Source organism: Aspergillus costaricaensis (assembly GCF_003184835.1).
Source record: "Aspergillus costaricaensis CBS 115574 unplaced genomic scaffold BO79scaffold_16, whole genome shotgun sequence".
NCBI lineage: Eukaryota > Fungi > Ascomycota > Eurotiomycetes > Eurotiales > Aspergillaceae > Aspergillus > Aspergillus costaricensis.
In genome coordinates, this window is record NW_020291816.1 from 803,825 (window position 1) to 817,474 (window position 13,650).

At 49.1% G+C, this 13,650-nt stretch overlaps 4 protein-coding genes across 4 annotated transcripts; 1 reads left to right on the top strand and 3 right to left on the bottom strand.

Moving 5' to 3' along the window:
* Positions 1 to 162: 162 nt before the first annotated feature.
* On the top strand, positions 163 to 1,985 carry BO79DRAFT_195379 (mitochondrial 37S ribosomal protein mS45). The gene is made up of 2 exons (XM_025681130.1): positions 163 to 800; positions 1,063 to 1,985. The coding sequence occupies exons 1-2, from the start codon at positions 303 to 305 to the stop codon at positions 1,729 to 1,731; spliced, it is 1,167 nt and encodes a 388-aa protein (XP_025539568.1). The 5' UTR covers positions 163 to 302; the 3' UTR covers positions 1,732 to 1,985.
* A 635-nt stretch (positions 1,986 to 2,620) lies between these two features.
* Positions 2,621 to 5,880, bottom strand: BO79DRAFT_17943 (response regulator). The gene is made up of 3 exons (XM_025680035.1): positions 4,043 to 5,880; positions 3,289 to 3,965; positions 2,621 to 3,217 (listed from the first exon to the last, which is right to left on the bottom strand). Exons 1-3 carry the CDS (start codon positions 5,673 to 5,675, stop codon positions 2,831 to 2,833), a joined length of 2,697 nt encoding a protein of 898 aa, XP_025539569.1. The 5' UTR covers positions 5,676 to 5,880; the 3' UTR covers positions 2,621 to 2,830.
* A 1,211-nt stretch (positions 5,881 to 7,091) lies between these two features.
* BO79DRAFT_266149 (PQ-loop repeat-containing protein) lies at positions 7,092 to 8,775 on the bottom strand. Its single transcript, XM_025686938.1, has 8 exons — positions 8,353 to 8,775; positions 8,209 to 8,243; positions 8,053 to 8,138; positions 7,873 to 7,963; positions 7,686 to 7,815; positions 7,576 to 7,632; positions 7,466 to 7,514; positions 7,092 to 7,398 (listed from the first exon to the last, which is right to left on the bottom strand). Exons 1-8 carry the CDS (start codon positions 8,522 to 8,524, stop codon positions 7,125 to 7,127), a joined length of 894 nt encoding a protein of 297 aa, XP_025539570.1. The 5' UTR covers positions 8,525 to 8,775; the 3' UTR covers positions 7,092 to 7,124.
* A 984-nt stretch (positions 8,776 to 9,759) lies between these two features.
* Positions 9,760 to 10,879, bottom strand: sho1 (osmosensor SHO1; the record flags this gene model as incomplete). Its single annotated transcript, XM_025678542.1, has 4 exons — positions 9,760 to 10,278; positions 10,337 to 10,459; positions 10,520 to 10,675; positions 10,742 to 10,879. 4 exons carry the CDS (start codon positions 10,877 to 10,879, stop codon positions 9,760 to 9,762), a joined length of 936 nt encoding a protein of 311 aa, XP_025539571.1.
* Between the last annotated feature and the right edge of the window lie 2,771 nt (positions 10,880 to 13,650).

The window sequence follows — 13,650 nt, forward strand, 5'->3', positions numbered from 1 at the left end:
CCGAAGCCAATAGTGAGAATTGCTGGCGGGACCGTCCAGAGCTTCCTCCCCAATCGGGCCAAGCGCCGCACCACCGGTAGCTTCACGTGACCGCCACCGCGCCGAAAAGTTTCTTCCTTTTCTTCCGTCGAGTTCGTGCCTTTCTTTCCATCCTGAACCTCCATATCATCCACCCTCCTCCTTCCCCTCCTCCACTAAACTCCCTACCCCGTCAATTGGATTGTTTCTACTCGGAATCTGGTCCATTGACGTCGGAGATCCTTGTTCTCTTACCCACTCACCCCCTATTCCCCTTAAACAACATGGCACCCCGAATACAGAACTCGGTCGTCTCCAACTCTCTCCTCCCCTACCTTTCCACATCCTCTACCTCATCCTCCTCCACATATCTTCCCAGGCTAGCTACCACATGCCCCTCATCACAGGAGTCATGGCGTTCGTGTCGGTCATTTTCGTCCACGCCGGCCCCTCAAACTACTAGACGTCGCAGAGAGATGTTTGCGTGGCTCAACACCGACGCAGCTAAGTTGAGAACCCATACTCCAGGCTCAACAAACTACCTCATTCGGACCAATCCCAAACTCAAGGATTCACCGGTTGTCGAGAACAGAGTTTTCCCGGCAAATCCTGCCTACCGCTCAGAGAGCATCCTCAGTGAGGAGCTGCGGACGGAGATCTACAACCGGGTAGTAATAAATAAAAAGAGTGTGCGTGCTGTCAGTGTCGAGCTGAAGGTCGACATGAGGAGAGTCGCTGCTGTAGTCCGGCTGGTCGAGTTAGAAAAGCGGATGGAGAAACAGGTATGTTTACAGATCCTTCCAAGTCATCACCAATGCGTTCCCCCTCCTACCCTTCTGCCTTTCAAAGCGGACATACCCGCGGTGTGCAATGATGAGAAAAATTATAAATTCGATTAGTCTTTATGACCCAGTTGACTGGGAATGGTTACAACGCCTATTTTTCTGATATGCACCGATTCTCTCTTGTTGTTTTTACTATCACAAGCTCTGTTCATGCTGCCCGTACTTTGGTCGAACGCAACTAACAGACTTGTTGTTTCAGGGTAAACCCTTGGCTGTGCCTTACGCTCGTGCCATTCATGAAATGATTCCCGTAACGCCTCCCGAGCAGGCCCATGAAGAAATCAACGACCTGCCCGTCCACCGCCTCACCAACCCTCAAATCTTCTATCCCGTCTCTGAGTCCCGCCAATTCAACCGTGTTGACGCTGGCCGTGTCTTCTCCGCTGCCCCGGCTTTAGAACACAAGCAGCTTGCCAAGGATGTTGCTAATCCCTCTGAGGCCATCAGCCGGGTTACTCAGAACCCCTCGCGTATCGAGCTCGTCGGCAAGGGCGATGAGGAGCATCAGGTCCTCCAGGCAGCGGACGTGCGTATTCCGCACCCGCACATGGTCACAAGTACCCGTGACATAAATGAGGTACCGAATGAGCTTCGCCAACACCCCAAGCTCTACAAGGCTCGCCTCAGGACGCAAGACGCTGCCGATCAGGAGCGCAAGCGTCTCGCCCAGGAGCGTAAGGAGAAGCAGACGCAGCGTGTGCAGCCCGAGGATTCTCGCTTCGAGTTCCGTATCAACGACGTTGTCGTCAGCCAGGAAACCACCGGCAAGGATGGTCGCAACGCTCGGGCTCCTGGTCGCAGATACGGTGTCCCCAGCTACGACCGGAAGAAGGGCCAGGTCAAGATCCCCACCCGTGTGGAGGTCTAAGCATGCAAATCTTGACCTTGGATTACACCCCCCTTCTTTCTTCGTCAATCATGTTTATTTCCTCCCCAATGACATGAAAGATCCCTCCCTGTATAGCCCGTCCATCTCGCAGTGCGGTATGGACGGTGGATGTATTTGTATGCCCCTCTTGGTTGCCTTGTATTTCAGCTGTACGATACAGTCCTTTCGACTGGTTGATCGATTGATATTCACCTTTTTTTTTTTCCGAGGAGCTTGTTCGGTTACTACCCCACCCACCCATTTTTATCTTTTTATTTCCTCTTCTACTTGGAAGTCATGAATATGTATCTATAGCCCTTTTACTATTATCTATCACCTACCTACCTCTCTTCGAACCGGATACTTCAATACTACACTACATATAAGAGTTGAACAAGATATATATGTCTTTAATGGCTGTTTGTTTCACAATATGATCGATACACGATTTCAGTAAGAATAACAAAATGAAAGAAAAATAAGTTACATAGTGATATATAGTGCAAGGAGGGCAAAACCACCCATCCAATCGACAAAATGATCTATGTACATCAAGAGCAACTCTACGAAGCAGACACAAGACACAAGAGACAGAAGGGCCAAGTCCCTTCAAAGGCGGCATACATGTAGATGCATAAAGATGATAAGAATGATAACAGGAAAACGACAAAAACGACATCTCGATTCGTATACGTGAGTATGCCACCTTCCATCCCTTGCCCCTTTCCCAAAGCAACCAACCATGGAAAAAAATATATCAGAGACGCCTGTGAAGTTGGAAGTTGATCACGAACGAACAAACAAAGGGAATGAAGTGTATGACAACCGCGTCCGGGGGGGCCGCGGACACCAGGAAGGCAAAGGAGTATAATAAGAAGAAAATAAGATCGACGATTGGCTATGCTGGGTATCCATTGGAAGACGCAAAATAGCGGAAAATGCGGTTTTGGAGATGAGATGAAATGAGAGAGGTAGGGAGAGAGATAGAAGATCAAACATGCACGTAATGTGCTCAATCACACAGGCGCGCAGCAGTCTGACAATCGGTCGATGTGATATTATCCCCATTAGGAGGAAAATTGTATAGCATGAGGATCAACTAGAGTGCATCGAGATCTGCAGGCCCGTCTGGAACAGGGACTGATGTTACAGGACTGGCAGGTGAGTCCAAGCCCTCGCCGCTACCACTGCCGGAAGAGTCTTCGGGTGTAACGTCGATGGGTTTAGGGAAACTAGGGGTTTTGCGGTCCTTCTTGGTGGCTCCTTGACTCAAAGTAGAGGATGGTGAGAGTGGTATAACAGGGGACTGTTTCCGCGAAACTCCGTCTCCGCCAGTTTGCATGGGACTCGTATGGCCATCAGACGTGGGCGAAGGCTGAGTGTCATCGGCGTAACCGCGCCATTTGCGCCAGCCTTCAAAGTCGATCAAGGCTTGCATGCAGCCCCATTCTGTCACTTTCTGCTCCAGCCATTCAAAGCGAACCGGCTTCGCAATATGTTAGCATGTTGCGATAGAAGCGCGAAATTGAACGATAGTCCGAGAAAATATATGCTTACCTTGGTCAAAAAGTCGTTGCAGCCAGCTGCAAGAGCCTCATGACGATCGCTCTGCAGACTGCTCGCGGTCAGGGCTACAATAATGACGGGACTTTTAAACAGAGACAGGTCGTGTAATGTATCCTCTGCCTTCAGAGGTTCCCGACTGCCCGCAATTGCCGAGGGAGAGGCCGCATTGGCAGTGGCAGCGCTCGACCGCCCGTCAGCAGTCTTGGGAAACACACCGATACCGTTCAGGCGTTCGAGCCTGCGGATCTCCTTGGTCGCATCCAGGCCGTTCATGACGGGCAATTGGATATCCATCAAGACAAGATGAAAACCACCCTGGCGCCACTTGTTCACCGCCTCTTCACCGTTCGCCGCGCACTTCCAGCGGACGCTGAGACGTTTCATAAAAGCTTCCAAGAGACGTTGGTTGATGTTATTGTCCTCTACGATCAAGACGTTGATGGGCGGTACCGTGCCCTCGATGAGGCCTCCAAAGACCCCGCTCAATGCTTGTGCTGCGCTGGTCTTCTTCGGCTTCGCAGAGGATGTGGAGGGACGTGGACGCGGGGATGCCCCGCGTGCTGGAGGGGTGAGAGATTTGGCCTGAGGGGATTCTGGCGGCGGGCCTGGCGGAGTAGGAATGGACGGAGCAGGCTGCGGAGGGATACTGCTGGGGACGATCCCGGAGTCTACTCACAAAGTTAGCAAGTTTCTTAGCAGTTGCATGCGACGTCTTGTAGCTCGTTAAAAGTTAGAGTTGACCCACCTTTCGCTGTTGGCGCCTGATTGAGGATGGTGGGTGAGTTGGTGGCATGGCGAGTCAGGGGCGGCCGACGGGGATGTCGAGTCCCGCGACTCCCTGGCGAGGGCAGCGGAGGGGCCATTCCTGTTGTCAGTATTGATATTGATGGGGCGGGATGAGCATTAACACTGGCGGACGAGGTAGACGGATGCGTCGGCGGCGTGGGAACACTGGGATTCGCCGGCATGAGCGGAAAGTACTCGCCATGCTCGCCCGGCTCGGAATGATGATGGTTGTAGTATACTGAATGGCGTGGAGAAGGTTTTGGAGTGCGACGCGAAGGGATATCGATAATCAAAGCTTCCTCGATAGCTTGACCACCGGGGTAATATGAGTCCACCACGCTTGCCAGCGGCTCCTCCGGGCTTAGCATCCGATCAGGAGTAGCCTGCCTATTCGATCCATCTCGCGGAGTAATGCGAATGACAATATCGGGGGCATCGAAGGTTCTGCCAAGCGAGTTCGAGTACTTCAGGATCACCTGGTCCCGTAGCTCGTCCACCAAGCTATCGAGCGAGATGGGGACCAAGGTGGCCGATCCGCCTGGCCGCTTGACCCAGATCTTGCGAGACATGCCTGTACTGTAGGTGGCGGAGCGACCGTTACCGTTAGTCTCAGGCTCTGCGGTCAAACCGGGATCCAACAGGCTGTTGATCAGGTGTTGATGAGACGGGGCCAGCAGCGACTGACGACGGGAGCCTAGACTGGGACGCTTTGGGAAGGAAGGAGCGGGAGTATGGTTGGAGGAGGATTGAAATTCTGGTTCGACCGACGGAATCTCCGCAACGACATCCAACACGGGCAACTGCGGCTCCGCGACCGTAGGCCCCAGGCGATCGAGGCCTTGAGTTTGGCCAAACTGGAAGGAGGTTGAAAGAACACCACGATCAGAGACAGGGGGAGGAGGGGTAGGAGAAGGCGAAGGGAGCAGATCTGGCGATAGAGTTGTCGGGGGTGGGGAAAGGACGTGCTCGGAAAAGGGACCGTGACTGTGACGCCTGCAGGGCGCGGGGCGAACACGATCGCAAGAAGTCGTCGCGTCCAATTGCTGACGCTGGGGAGAAGCACTGGGACCAGCACCGGCACTGGCACCTGGAGGAACGAGGAGCGAGTGCCGTTGTCCCTCACGTTGTTCCGCGACCGGTTCGGAGTGAGAGGAGGATTTCGACTTGAAGTTGCAGTTCTCCAACTTCTCGACCTGCTTTTCTTCCTCCTCCAACGATCCCCTCGACCGCCCGCCTTTCGAGCCAATCACCGATGTCCGCCTCCCTTCAGCTGCACTCGCCCGATCGTCCTCCTCTTCTGGCCTCTCCTCCTTCTCCTTCTCCTCCTCCTCCTCCTCTTTCTTCTTCAGCTTCAAGGCTTGAGGCACAGCCTGTAATGATACCGCGCGCCGGTTGGAACTGATGGGTCGCGCTGGGGGACAATCCGCGATCGAATCGTCCAATTGTCCGGGGGCGCAACTCTGTTGGGCGCGGGCATTATGGGGATTGTTCTCGGCAATAATGTCGCTGGTGGCGGCGGGAACGGACGATGTTGACGACGATCGCCGCAATAACAGCTTTGCCTTGAGCTTGGCCCAACGACGGTCTGGCATCGTGCAACTGCATAAAATTGTCACTCAATTCCCCGTGTGACAGGTCGATGGTCCTTTTCAAGACTGCCTCCTTTGCTACCGCAATGCAGAGGAGAGAAAAGAAGCGGACAATCAGCAGCTGACGAGATAGAAGCCCCAAAAAGAAAAGATAACGAGAAGCAAGAAAAAGCAAAAGATGATACACCCCCAAAAAATAAATAAAAGATCGTGAAAGGAACGACACGCGGGAAAGGTCAGTGAACCCTCCGCCGGTCCAAATGGCATCCAAGCATGAAGGAGAGACGGGGGAAATGTGCAGCAAACAATGGGCCACTCGGCATGGCTCGATCCAAAGGAGCAGTACTAAAGTATGGAGTAGATGGGGAAGAAGATGGTAGTAGATACGATATTGAAAAGAAGGAGGGGGCGAGACTAAAAAAGTAAACTAAAAAAATGAACGACGGCAGAGACGCGGCCGGATGGATCGGGGGAGAAAAAGGAAAGTTGGATGAGGAAGACAAGGAGAGCGAGAGAGGGACAAGAGGACTGTGCTGTTGTGCAATACAGAAATAGTATAGCGACAGTAATCAAGATGGAGAGAAGTGGATAGCTTGAAAGATGACCACAAGAGAGGAGGAGGGGGGGGTGGAAGGGAAACAGCCGTTCTAGACTGGGATTGAGGAGAGGGGATGCGCTAACAGCCAAACAAAATAATCAAAGGCGAATAATCATGATAAAATAGACAGATAATAATGTCAAAATGACAATAACAATGACAATGGACTACTACACCCAAGACAGCATCAGAATGATTATCATCCATCCACAACCTTTAGAAAATTACTTACTCCATCCAGTTCGAGAACTTACAACAAAGTCAGGGGAACCCGGAATAGAATCCAAAAAAACAGCTCGGTTTTTTCTTTAACCCACGCTTGGACCCGTAAGAGCACCGGGCTTCCCTTTCCATTAAATAAGTGTCAATTTAAATAATAATCTCCAGCTCAAACCCTCAAGAAAAGACTTACAGTCTAGGTAACTTTCAACGCAACCCAACGGCAGGCGCAAAGGTTTGTTGTCCGCGTTCAATTGCATGACTAGCGACATCCCAAAGGCAAACTAAGATCCCTTAGCACCGTCCAGCTGCCACGGCGCACATGCATCTCTGTCCAGCGGCCTGTCCGCAACATTCTCGCTGCGTTTCAGGCCCAGAAAATGGGTCTCGATGCATGACTATCTATCTATCTATCCATTTCCTTTTTATTGTCTTTTTTTTCTTATGTAGTAGTAGTTGCCTCGCATCTTTCGGACCGTTGGGCGGGTCTCGGGTCGAGATGCCATATCTCAGATCTGTACTCCGTAGTAGTGTAAGTTAAGTAAGTACTTTATAGTGAAAAGTACTAAATCGGCGAATGGCAGATGCACCCGCAACGCCTATCACCTGCCACCCATTTTCCGCTGCCACGGATTTCAGGCATCGGCATCATTTCCCTCCCAAATGCTTTGCGTTACTTTTGGCTCCGAAGGCTGCTGCTGCTGCTGCTGCTGCTGCACAGGGCTGTTGTTCCCTCGGTGATGAGAGATGATCCCATCTTTCGTATGATCCTGAGGCGTTTCGACCTGATTTCGCTTCTCCAGCACTTCATCGATGCTTCTGCCAGATGCCTTGGCTTCCTTGCGCACTCCGCGGTATCGGATCCGCCAGATGATATGGCTTGCATAGATTCCTGCCTCGAGGACGACCCTATAAGTCACCCACCCGGGTCAGCCAGTCCACAACTAGTACAAGCCCGTATATCCATCCAACTTACACGAGAATGTACATGATCCCTCCGAGAATATCGAACGATCCCTGGGCAGCTAGAAACTATCGTTAGACCTCATATGATACTAATAAGGTCCCATGCCAGTGCAAGCGAACCTAGAGCGAACAGCGAGAACAGTCCTCCCAGGGTATCAATGGACAAGAACACCCAATCTACGGACAATCAGTAATGATTCAATCCCGATAAAACACAACTAAATACTTACTGAACCCAATTACCCGACCATCTCTCTTCCACAGTTCAAAATACGGCGGCACAAGCCCAGATGCAAGTAGAATCGCCGCAACGACTCCAACCACCAGGTCCGGCCAGGTCACACCCTTATTGTAAGGTATCTGAACACCGGAAATGATTAGCCATAGTGCAAATAGCAGGAAGTAGGGGAAACAAACCCTCAAAGTGAGAATCAACAACGTCTCAATTCCACCGAACAACATCGCCGTACCCACAACTAACGACGTTGTCTTGAGACAAGTATAATTACTATAGTAATCACACACAAAAATCATTAACAACCTCCCAATCCAAACCCCATCCCACCAACAATAGCAGAAGAAACAAGGACCACATACTGATTATAATATAATATCTGCCCCCAACTCACCAGCGAAAAGAAGCCAAAAATCTGCGGCTGAATCTGCAGCGGTAAATTGACCTCCTGCGAGCGCCCTTGTCAGCTCCCCAAAGTCAAACTAAGTAGATCAATCACCAAGAACCAAGTTACTCACCTGCAAAACCATATAAGCACCCATCGGCACGGCACCTGTTCAACAAAGCATCAACTCAACGTGTCAATCTTCCATCCCATACTATGCAGGCTATACAATCACAAAAGCGCAGAAATCAACATGGAATTTGTTCCGAAAACGCACAAGAAGCCCACAAAAGCATCATCAAAGGCGGAAACCCATCGGTTTTCTTCTGTCGCCAATTATACCAGATCTGAGGAATCAGCTGGATGCACCAGAGGACGGTGCCAATCGTGCCTAGGACATAGGATGCAACTGTGATGTTGCCGTCATCACTTTCGCTACTCGCAGTCATAATGCAGTGGGTGGTAAGTAGTAGTGCATAACAATTAGAGACCGATATCGGTGTGTATGTGAAAAACGACAGAAGTTGTAGTAGTATGGCGACTTCCCGAATACTACCAGCAATGAGATATATAGTCAATATAGTAAGTAATATATATACAAAAGAAGGAGAAGAAGAAGAAGAGGTATCCTAAGGGGGAAAAAAAACAGTTAAAGAATCACTACTGCCATCATCACCGCTTCCTCTGCAGACTTATCAAGCGGAAACGCTCGAGCGAAATAAAGCCTGAAGAATTAAACTGTCCGGGGCAAGTTCCGCCGTCAGTGGGTGGGCAAAGAACTACTACTTAGTACTTATCCGCTGGGTCTGATAGCGGAGGGGACAGGGAAAAGGGGCACATCATTGGACAGAGCGGGGGAGATGGAGAAAGCAAGAAGCACCGAAACTAGGACGAGACGGGTAAACCAGAGGAGAATTCAGGGAGAAAAAGTTCTAGACGGGGACTGGGCTCGGGCGGAGTATTCGGGAACGGGTGGATGAATAGTTCCAAGGAACACAACATGTCTGGATGGGCCGCTCCACGATGCGGGACTGCGAGAGATAATGGGCGCTGGATGCAGCGGTTTTTCTGATACCTCATGTCGGCCAGCAGGGAAGTCAATCGCTCGACGCACGTGGTCGCGGAATAAGATCGGTCAATGGAAGTTTACTTGATTTCTATATATCTATCCTGCTTATCTACCACCATTTCAATGCAGGAGATCGAATGCGACCTGTCTAATTTGACTTGTGCGACGTATCGTTCATTTATGATGAACAGTCAAGAGGTGAGAAGATAGCATAGCATTTAAACACGGACTCATTTCCAATAGTAACACGAAAGAGATATAACCGTCAAGGATGAGGGTGCTTCTGGGCATGATCAAAACAGATCCGAAGGCCATACATAACATATCAACAGCACAAATTCCCGCTGAAGGAGTCGGGGAGCATACATAATTCAAATATGCCAACACGCACAACAAAACGAAGAGAAATGTCTCTAATGAACGACAAATAAACCAACAGAATACACAGGGCCATCAAAACGTAACATGACTTCGCGAACCAGAATCACGCCGAGTGATACTACTCGAAGGGTATCAAAAACTGATTTTTCTCTCGCGACAAAATAGCGAGAACCATGACAGACCAGAAAGACAGAAGAAGGAAAGGACGTGACACCGTGGGTTGCTCTGCATCGATCACAGCAAGATCAGGTAGTTGGATGGAGCAATACCGGTCTCTCCGGTGGCCTTCCTGGCCTGCCACCATCTACCGCTCACATCGGACACCTCCAAAATCTCATGCTTGGTGAAACTGATCTCATTGGCGTCTTCGGGGTTGGCCTCATACGAATAGATGGCCTTTGCACGGTACGGATATTCCGTTGGCTGGGGAACCTCATCTGGTGTGCCATTGTTAGGCAGGTTCGTGGCGGACGGGTTGCCGAAGCGGGGCTGCGAGGAGCTGCGGTGTTCGGAGCCAGGGGCTCCACCGGGGTAGCCCGACACGGGGGAAGAAGTCTCGAAGCCATTGAGTTGAGCGGACGTGTACATCTGCGGGGGCTGGCTGGATGTCGTTTCGGGTCTATTGCCGAAGGCGGTTGACATAGGCCTGCCATTTCCATACGAGCCAGCACCTTCCTTCTGAAGGGCGAACGAATCGATGAAGCCGCGATGCGAAGCCTGAGGGCTAGATCCGAAGTAGAATATCCAAATGATCTGCATCAAAGGTAAGTCACGTACTGCCTAGTGGGTGTCGGAGCAGGTTATCACTTACAATAACCATAGCCAAAAGAATGAACCCAGCACCGGCAGCTTGCGATGCGGCGCTGTTCGCATAGACTAACGAGTTGATGGAGATTGTTGTAATAACAAGACCAGCGGAAAGATACCCCACGATCTGCCATAAGTCAGTACGAAGGGTTGTCGAAAGATTGGGTCAGAAGAAATGGCGACATACCGCTATGTTGTAGACGGTACCAGTATCGGTGCCGAAGACAAGCGCCATACCAGCAATGCAGCAAAAGGAGTAAGCAACAGCCCACCACGAATAGGTGGGGTATCCGCCATGTACGCCAGTGACGATGGACGAGATGAATGCGATCAACCAAGCCAACTAAACGAAGAAAAGGTGATTAGCCGTGAGCCCGAGCCTTCGCACCAGAATGGATTGAAATCTTACAATTGAGATGGACGTGGTCGCGAGCGCAAAAGGGTCGCCCAGAATATTGCTGGCTCTGAAGCGCGCCATTTTTCGTGGAGGCTCAGGATAGGTATATGGCTTCTGGAAGGAGGGGGAACGCGAAGAGTAAGCCACCATGAATGTGGTTCGAACGAGGTCGCGGAAAGTTATATAGAAGCGTCCGGAATGGGAGGATGCTGTTCAAGACGCGATGCGACGATGACTGTGAAGGCCCCGATGGTGTATATGGACAGTAGCAGAGAAGGTCCTTCTATGCTTTTAATTTGTCGAGTCAATTGACGATTTAGGTCGGAAGAGAAATGAGAATGGGAAACCCGTCGAGTGTGGCAATGAGCGTGAGATCCGACCAAGGTGAAAGAAAGTGTCCGACTACAGAGCAATTAGCCAGGTGCTTAGGTGGGCGAACGTGTATGATCAAGGAACATGCAAGTTGATCGACGGCGCACGGAGGACATCGTGAGGAACGACAACAACGCGATCCCCAAGGAGCCTCATGCAGGGAACAGGACAGAAAGGTAAAGCGGATGGGTGCGACCAAAACTCGAAATAAGATTTAGAGGAACAAGAACAAGGATCGACGCATCACATACTTCTGAGACAGACAGGTTAAATGAATGTGGAATGGCTGAGGGTCGGCGAAAGGGGAGGAAGAGAAGCAGTGGCACCGATCGTCTCAAACCGGCGGAGCAATCGAAGGAGTGATCGAGGAACAAGTGCTCGGAGAGGTTGGCTTGGGTTGGTGTTCAGACAAGCCCACGGAATGCCCCTTGCAGAAGCACGAAGAGAAACAGCAGCACCAGGCTGGAGAAGAACGGATAATGATGAAACGTTAGTGTCGAAAAGAGGCGGATGGAGAAGCAGAGGAATGAATCAAGAGAAGCGGGAGACGGAGGAGAAAAAAAAGAGGGGAAAAGAGGGAAAGAAACAAAAGGTGATAGATGAAATAGAGATAACAGAGAAGATGATGGGGGGGGGGAGGGGTGAACGAGTGAAACGAGTGGGAAAGGGAAAGAAAAGTCGATGGGGTAGACAAGCCGACCGGATAGAGGAGAAGGGAAGGATGAGAGAAAGAGAGGAATAGGAACGGCTGGAGATGGAGAAAGGCGAAGCCCAAATCTGGAGGGAGCCGTGAGCGAGGCCTACTTAGTTCCAGGTTCGAGGTCCGGGAAAAGGAGATGATGGATGGGGTGGGTGGATGGGATGGATGGATAGTGGATGGGAATGGGGACAATTGGGTGGAAGGGGAAAGGGAAAACAAATGGGATCGAGTTTCAGAGCGACGGTGCCTGGCCCGAGTGGCCCACGCGAACCGCAGAAAGACAGTACTTACTTACCCTCAGGCACTGTCTTTTTGGGGGCCCCCCCTGGGTTTAGTGCGTGGCCTGCGACGTATGGCAGTTTGGCATACATTTATCTATCTGTCTATCTATTTAACTGATAATTCTATTTCTATTATTCTGTCTACCTAGTTCATCAGTCCATAGATAACTACTTTAGTTAGTCTACCAATTAACAATTGGGTACTACTAGGGTGGTTTTCTCTGCCGTTACTATTCTTATAGTAACTCGGTCTCGGTGGATGTTCCAGGGAAGGGGGGGAAAGAACCGGGCTGTGAAGGATGACGACTGTCCTGTAGGTAACTAAGTATTTACTTCGGACTTACAGTAAGTAGTATCTGCTGTCATTTTGTTAATCACAAGTTGTAATTATCATTATTATTATGTTTCTTAATTACGGTCGCATTAATCTCAATGGGTGAATACATTAAATGAAAGGATACTTAAGCTCAGCTTTAGTACGTTGTCTCTTTCATTGAGATTTTCAAAAAAGCCTAGACTAGACTTCACAATAATAATGATTCTGATTTAATTGGCATGTGCACGTCAATCAATTTTAATTTTAATAATTCATCCTGTTAGATAAAAAAGTAAAATTATTTTTTACGGGTCATCTCATTCCCCTCTTACTACTACCACTTCGGTAACTATGTAGTAGGTAGTGTCAGTGTGTCTTTTTTTTTATCCCCCGGGAGAGAGAAATACTAATGAGATTGATGCATTTTTCTTATGAAAACTGGGTCCCGGCCTAACCCGCTTTGAGGCGGCACGACACGCAAACTCCGGCCATGATTGTTGTTTGATTAGTCGATTTCCCGGAGGGCCTCGTCGCCTCTCTTTTAGTGCCGGTGGTGGGTTCTCTTCGTCCATTCTGGCCCCTGGAAAGGCTGAGGCTGAGTTGTGGCTCTCGTGGCGGCGTCGATGGCCTGTGGGTTGTCCACCGTTTTGAACAGTTGGTTTGGACGCTGAGACCTGGGAAATTAAGTAGTTACTTAGTATGTGCTGTAGAGATGGGTGTATAGGTCCCCAGGTCGCCAGGTCGTACGTATTTTTGGTTCTTACCAGTATGGGACCTAGTTATTACTAATACTGACTATCGGAAAAATTAAGCTGTAAAAATACACTGTCTTACCAGGTGGTAAACCTAGCGAGCTTTTGTATTTACAGTATTTTTACTAATTTTTACTAGAAATTCTAATTAGAATTAAAAAAATGATTGAAATTACGACCTGGGGAATTCTAGTTATATATTACTATATAAGTATCGGAATTTATTAATTCTATAAATATATTAATTATATCTAATTATTTCTAGTAAATATTAGTAAATCTATATATTATCAATATAATTTAATTAAATATATATATATAAATTTATTAACTTAATTTTGAATATATTAGATTATAATATAAAATTTCTAATTATATCTAATTATTTTTAGTAGGTATTAGTAGATCTATATATTATTAATATAATTTAAATAAATATATATATATTATATATATAAATTAATTAACTTTATTTTAAATATATTAAATTATAATATAAA

What these genes read in the sequence shown, in the direction of transcription:
- BO79DRAFT_195379 (XM_025681130.1), top strand. Translation starts at nt 303, where the DNA reads ATGGCACCCCGAATACAGAACTCGGTCGTCTCCAACTCTCTCCTCCCC. An exon ending in AAAAGCGGATGGAGAAACAG is followed by an intron (nt 801 to 1,062) that starts GTATGTTTACAG and finishes TTGTTGTTTCAG; the next exon opens with GGTAAACCCTTGGCTGTGCC.
- BO79DRAFT_266149 (XM_025686938.1), bottom strand. Translation starts at nt 8,524, where the DNA reads ATGACTGCGAGTAGCGAAAGTGATGACGGCAACATCACAGTTGCATCC. An exon ending in GTGCTTATATGGTTTTGCAG is followed by an intron (nt 8,139 to 8,208) that starts GTGAGTAACTTG and finishes GGGCGCTCGCAG; the next exon opens with GAGGTCAATTTACCGCTGCA. An exon ending in TGGTCGGGTAATTGGGTTCA is followed by an intron (nt 7,633 to 7,685) that starts GTAAGTATTTAG and finishes GATTGTCCGTAG; the next exon opens with ATTGGGTGTTCTTGTCCATT.
- BO79DRAFT_17943 (XM_025680035.1), bottom strand. Translation starts at nt 5,675, where the DNA reads ATGCCAGACCGTCGTTGGGCCAAGCTCAAGGCAAAGCTGTTATTGCGG. An exon ending in TCAGGCGCCAACAGCGAAAG is followed by an intron (nt 3,966 to 4,042) that starts GTGGGTCAACTC and finishes CTTTGTGAGTAG; the next exon opens with ACTCCGGGATCGTCCCCAGC. An exon ending in GCAACGACTTTTTGACCAAG is followed by an intron (nt 3,218 to 3,288) that starts GTAAGCATATAT and finishes CATATTGCGAAG; the next exon opens with CCGGTTCGCTTTGAATGGCT.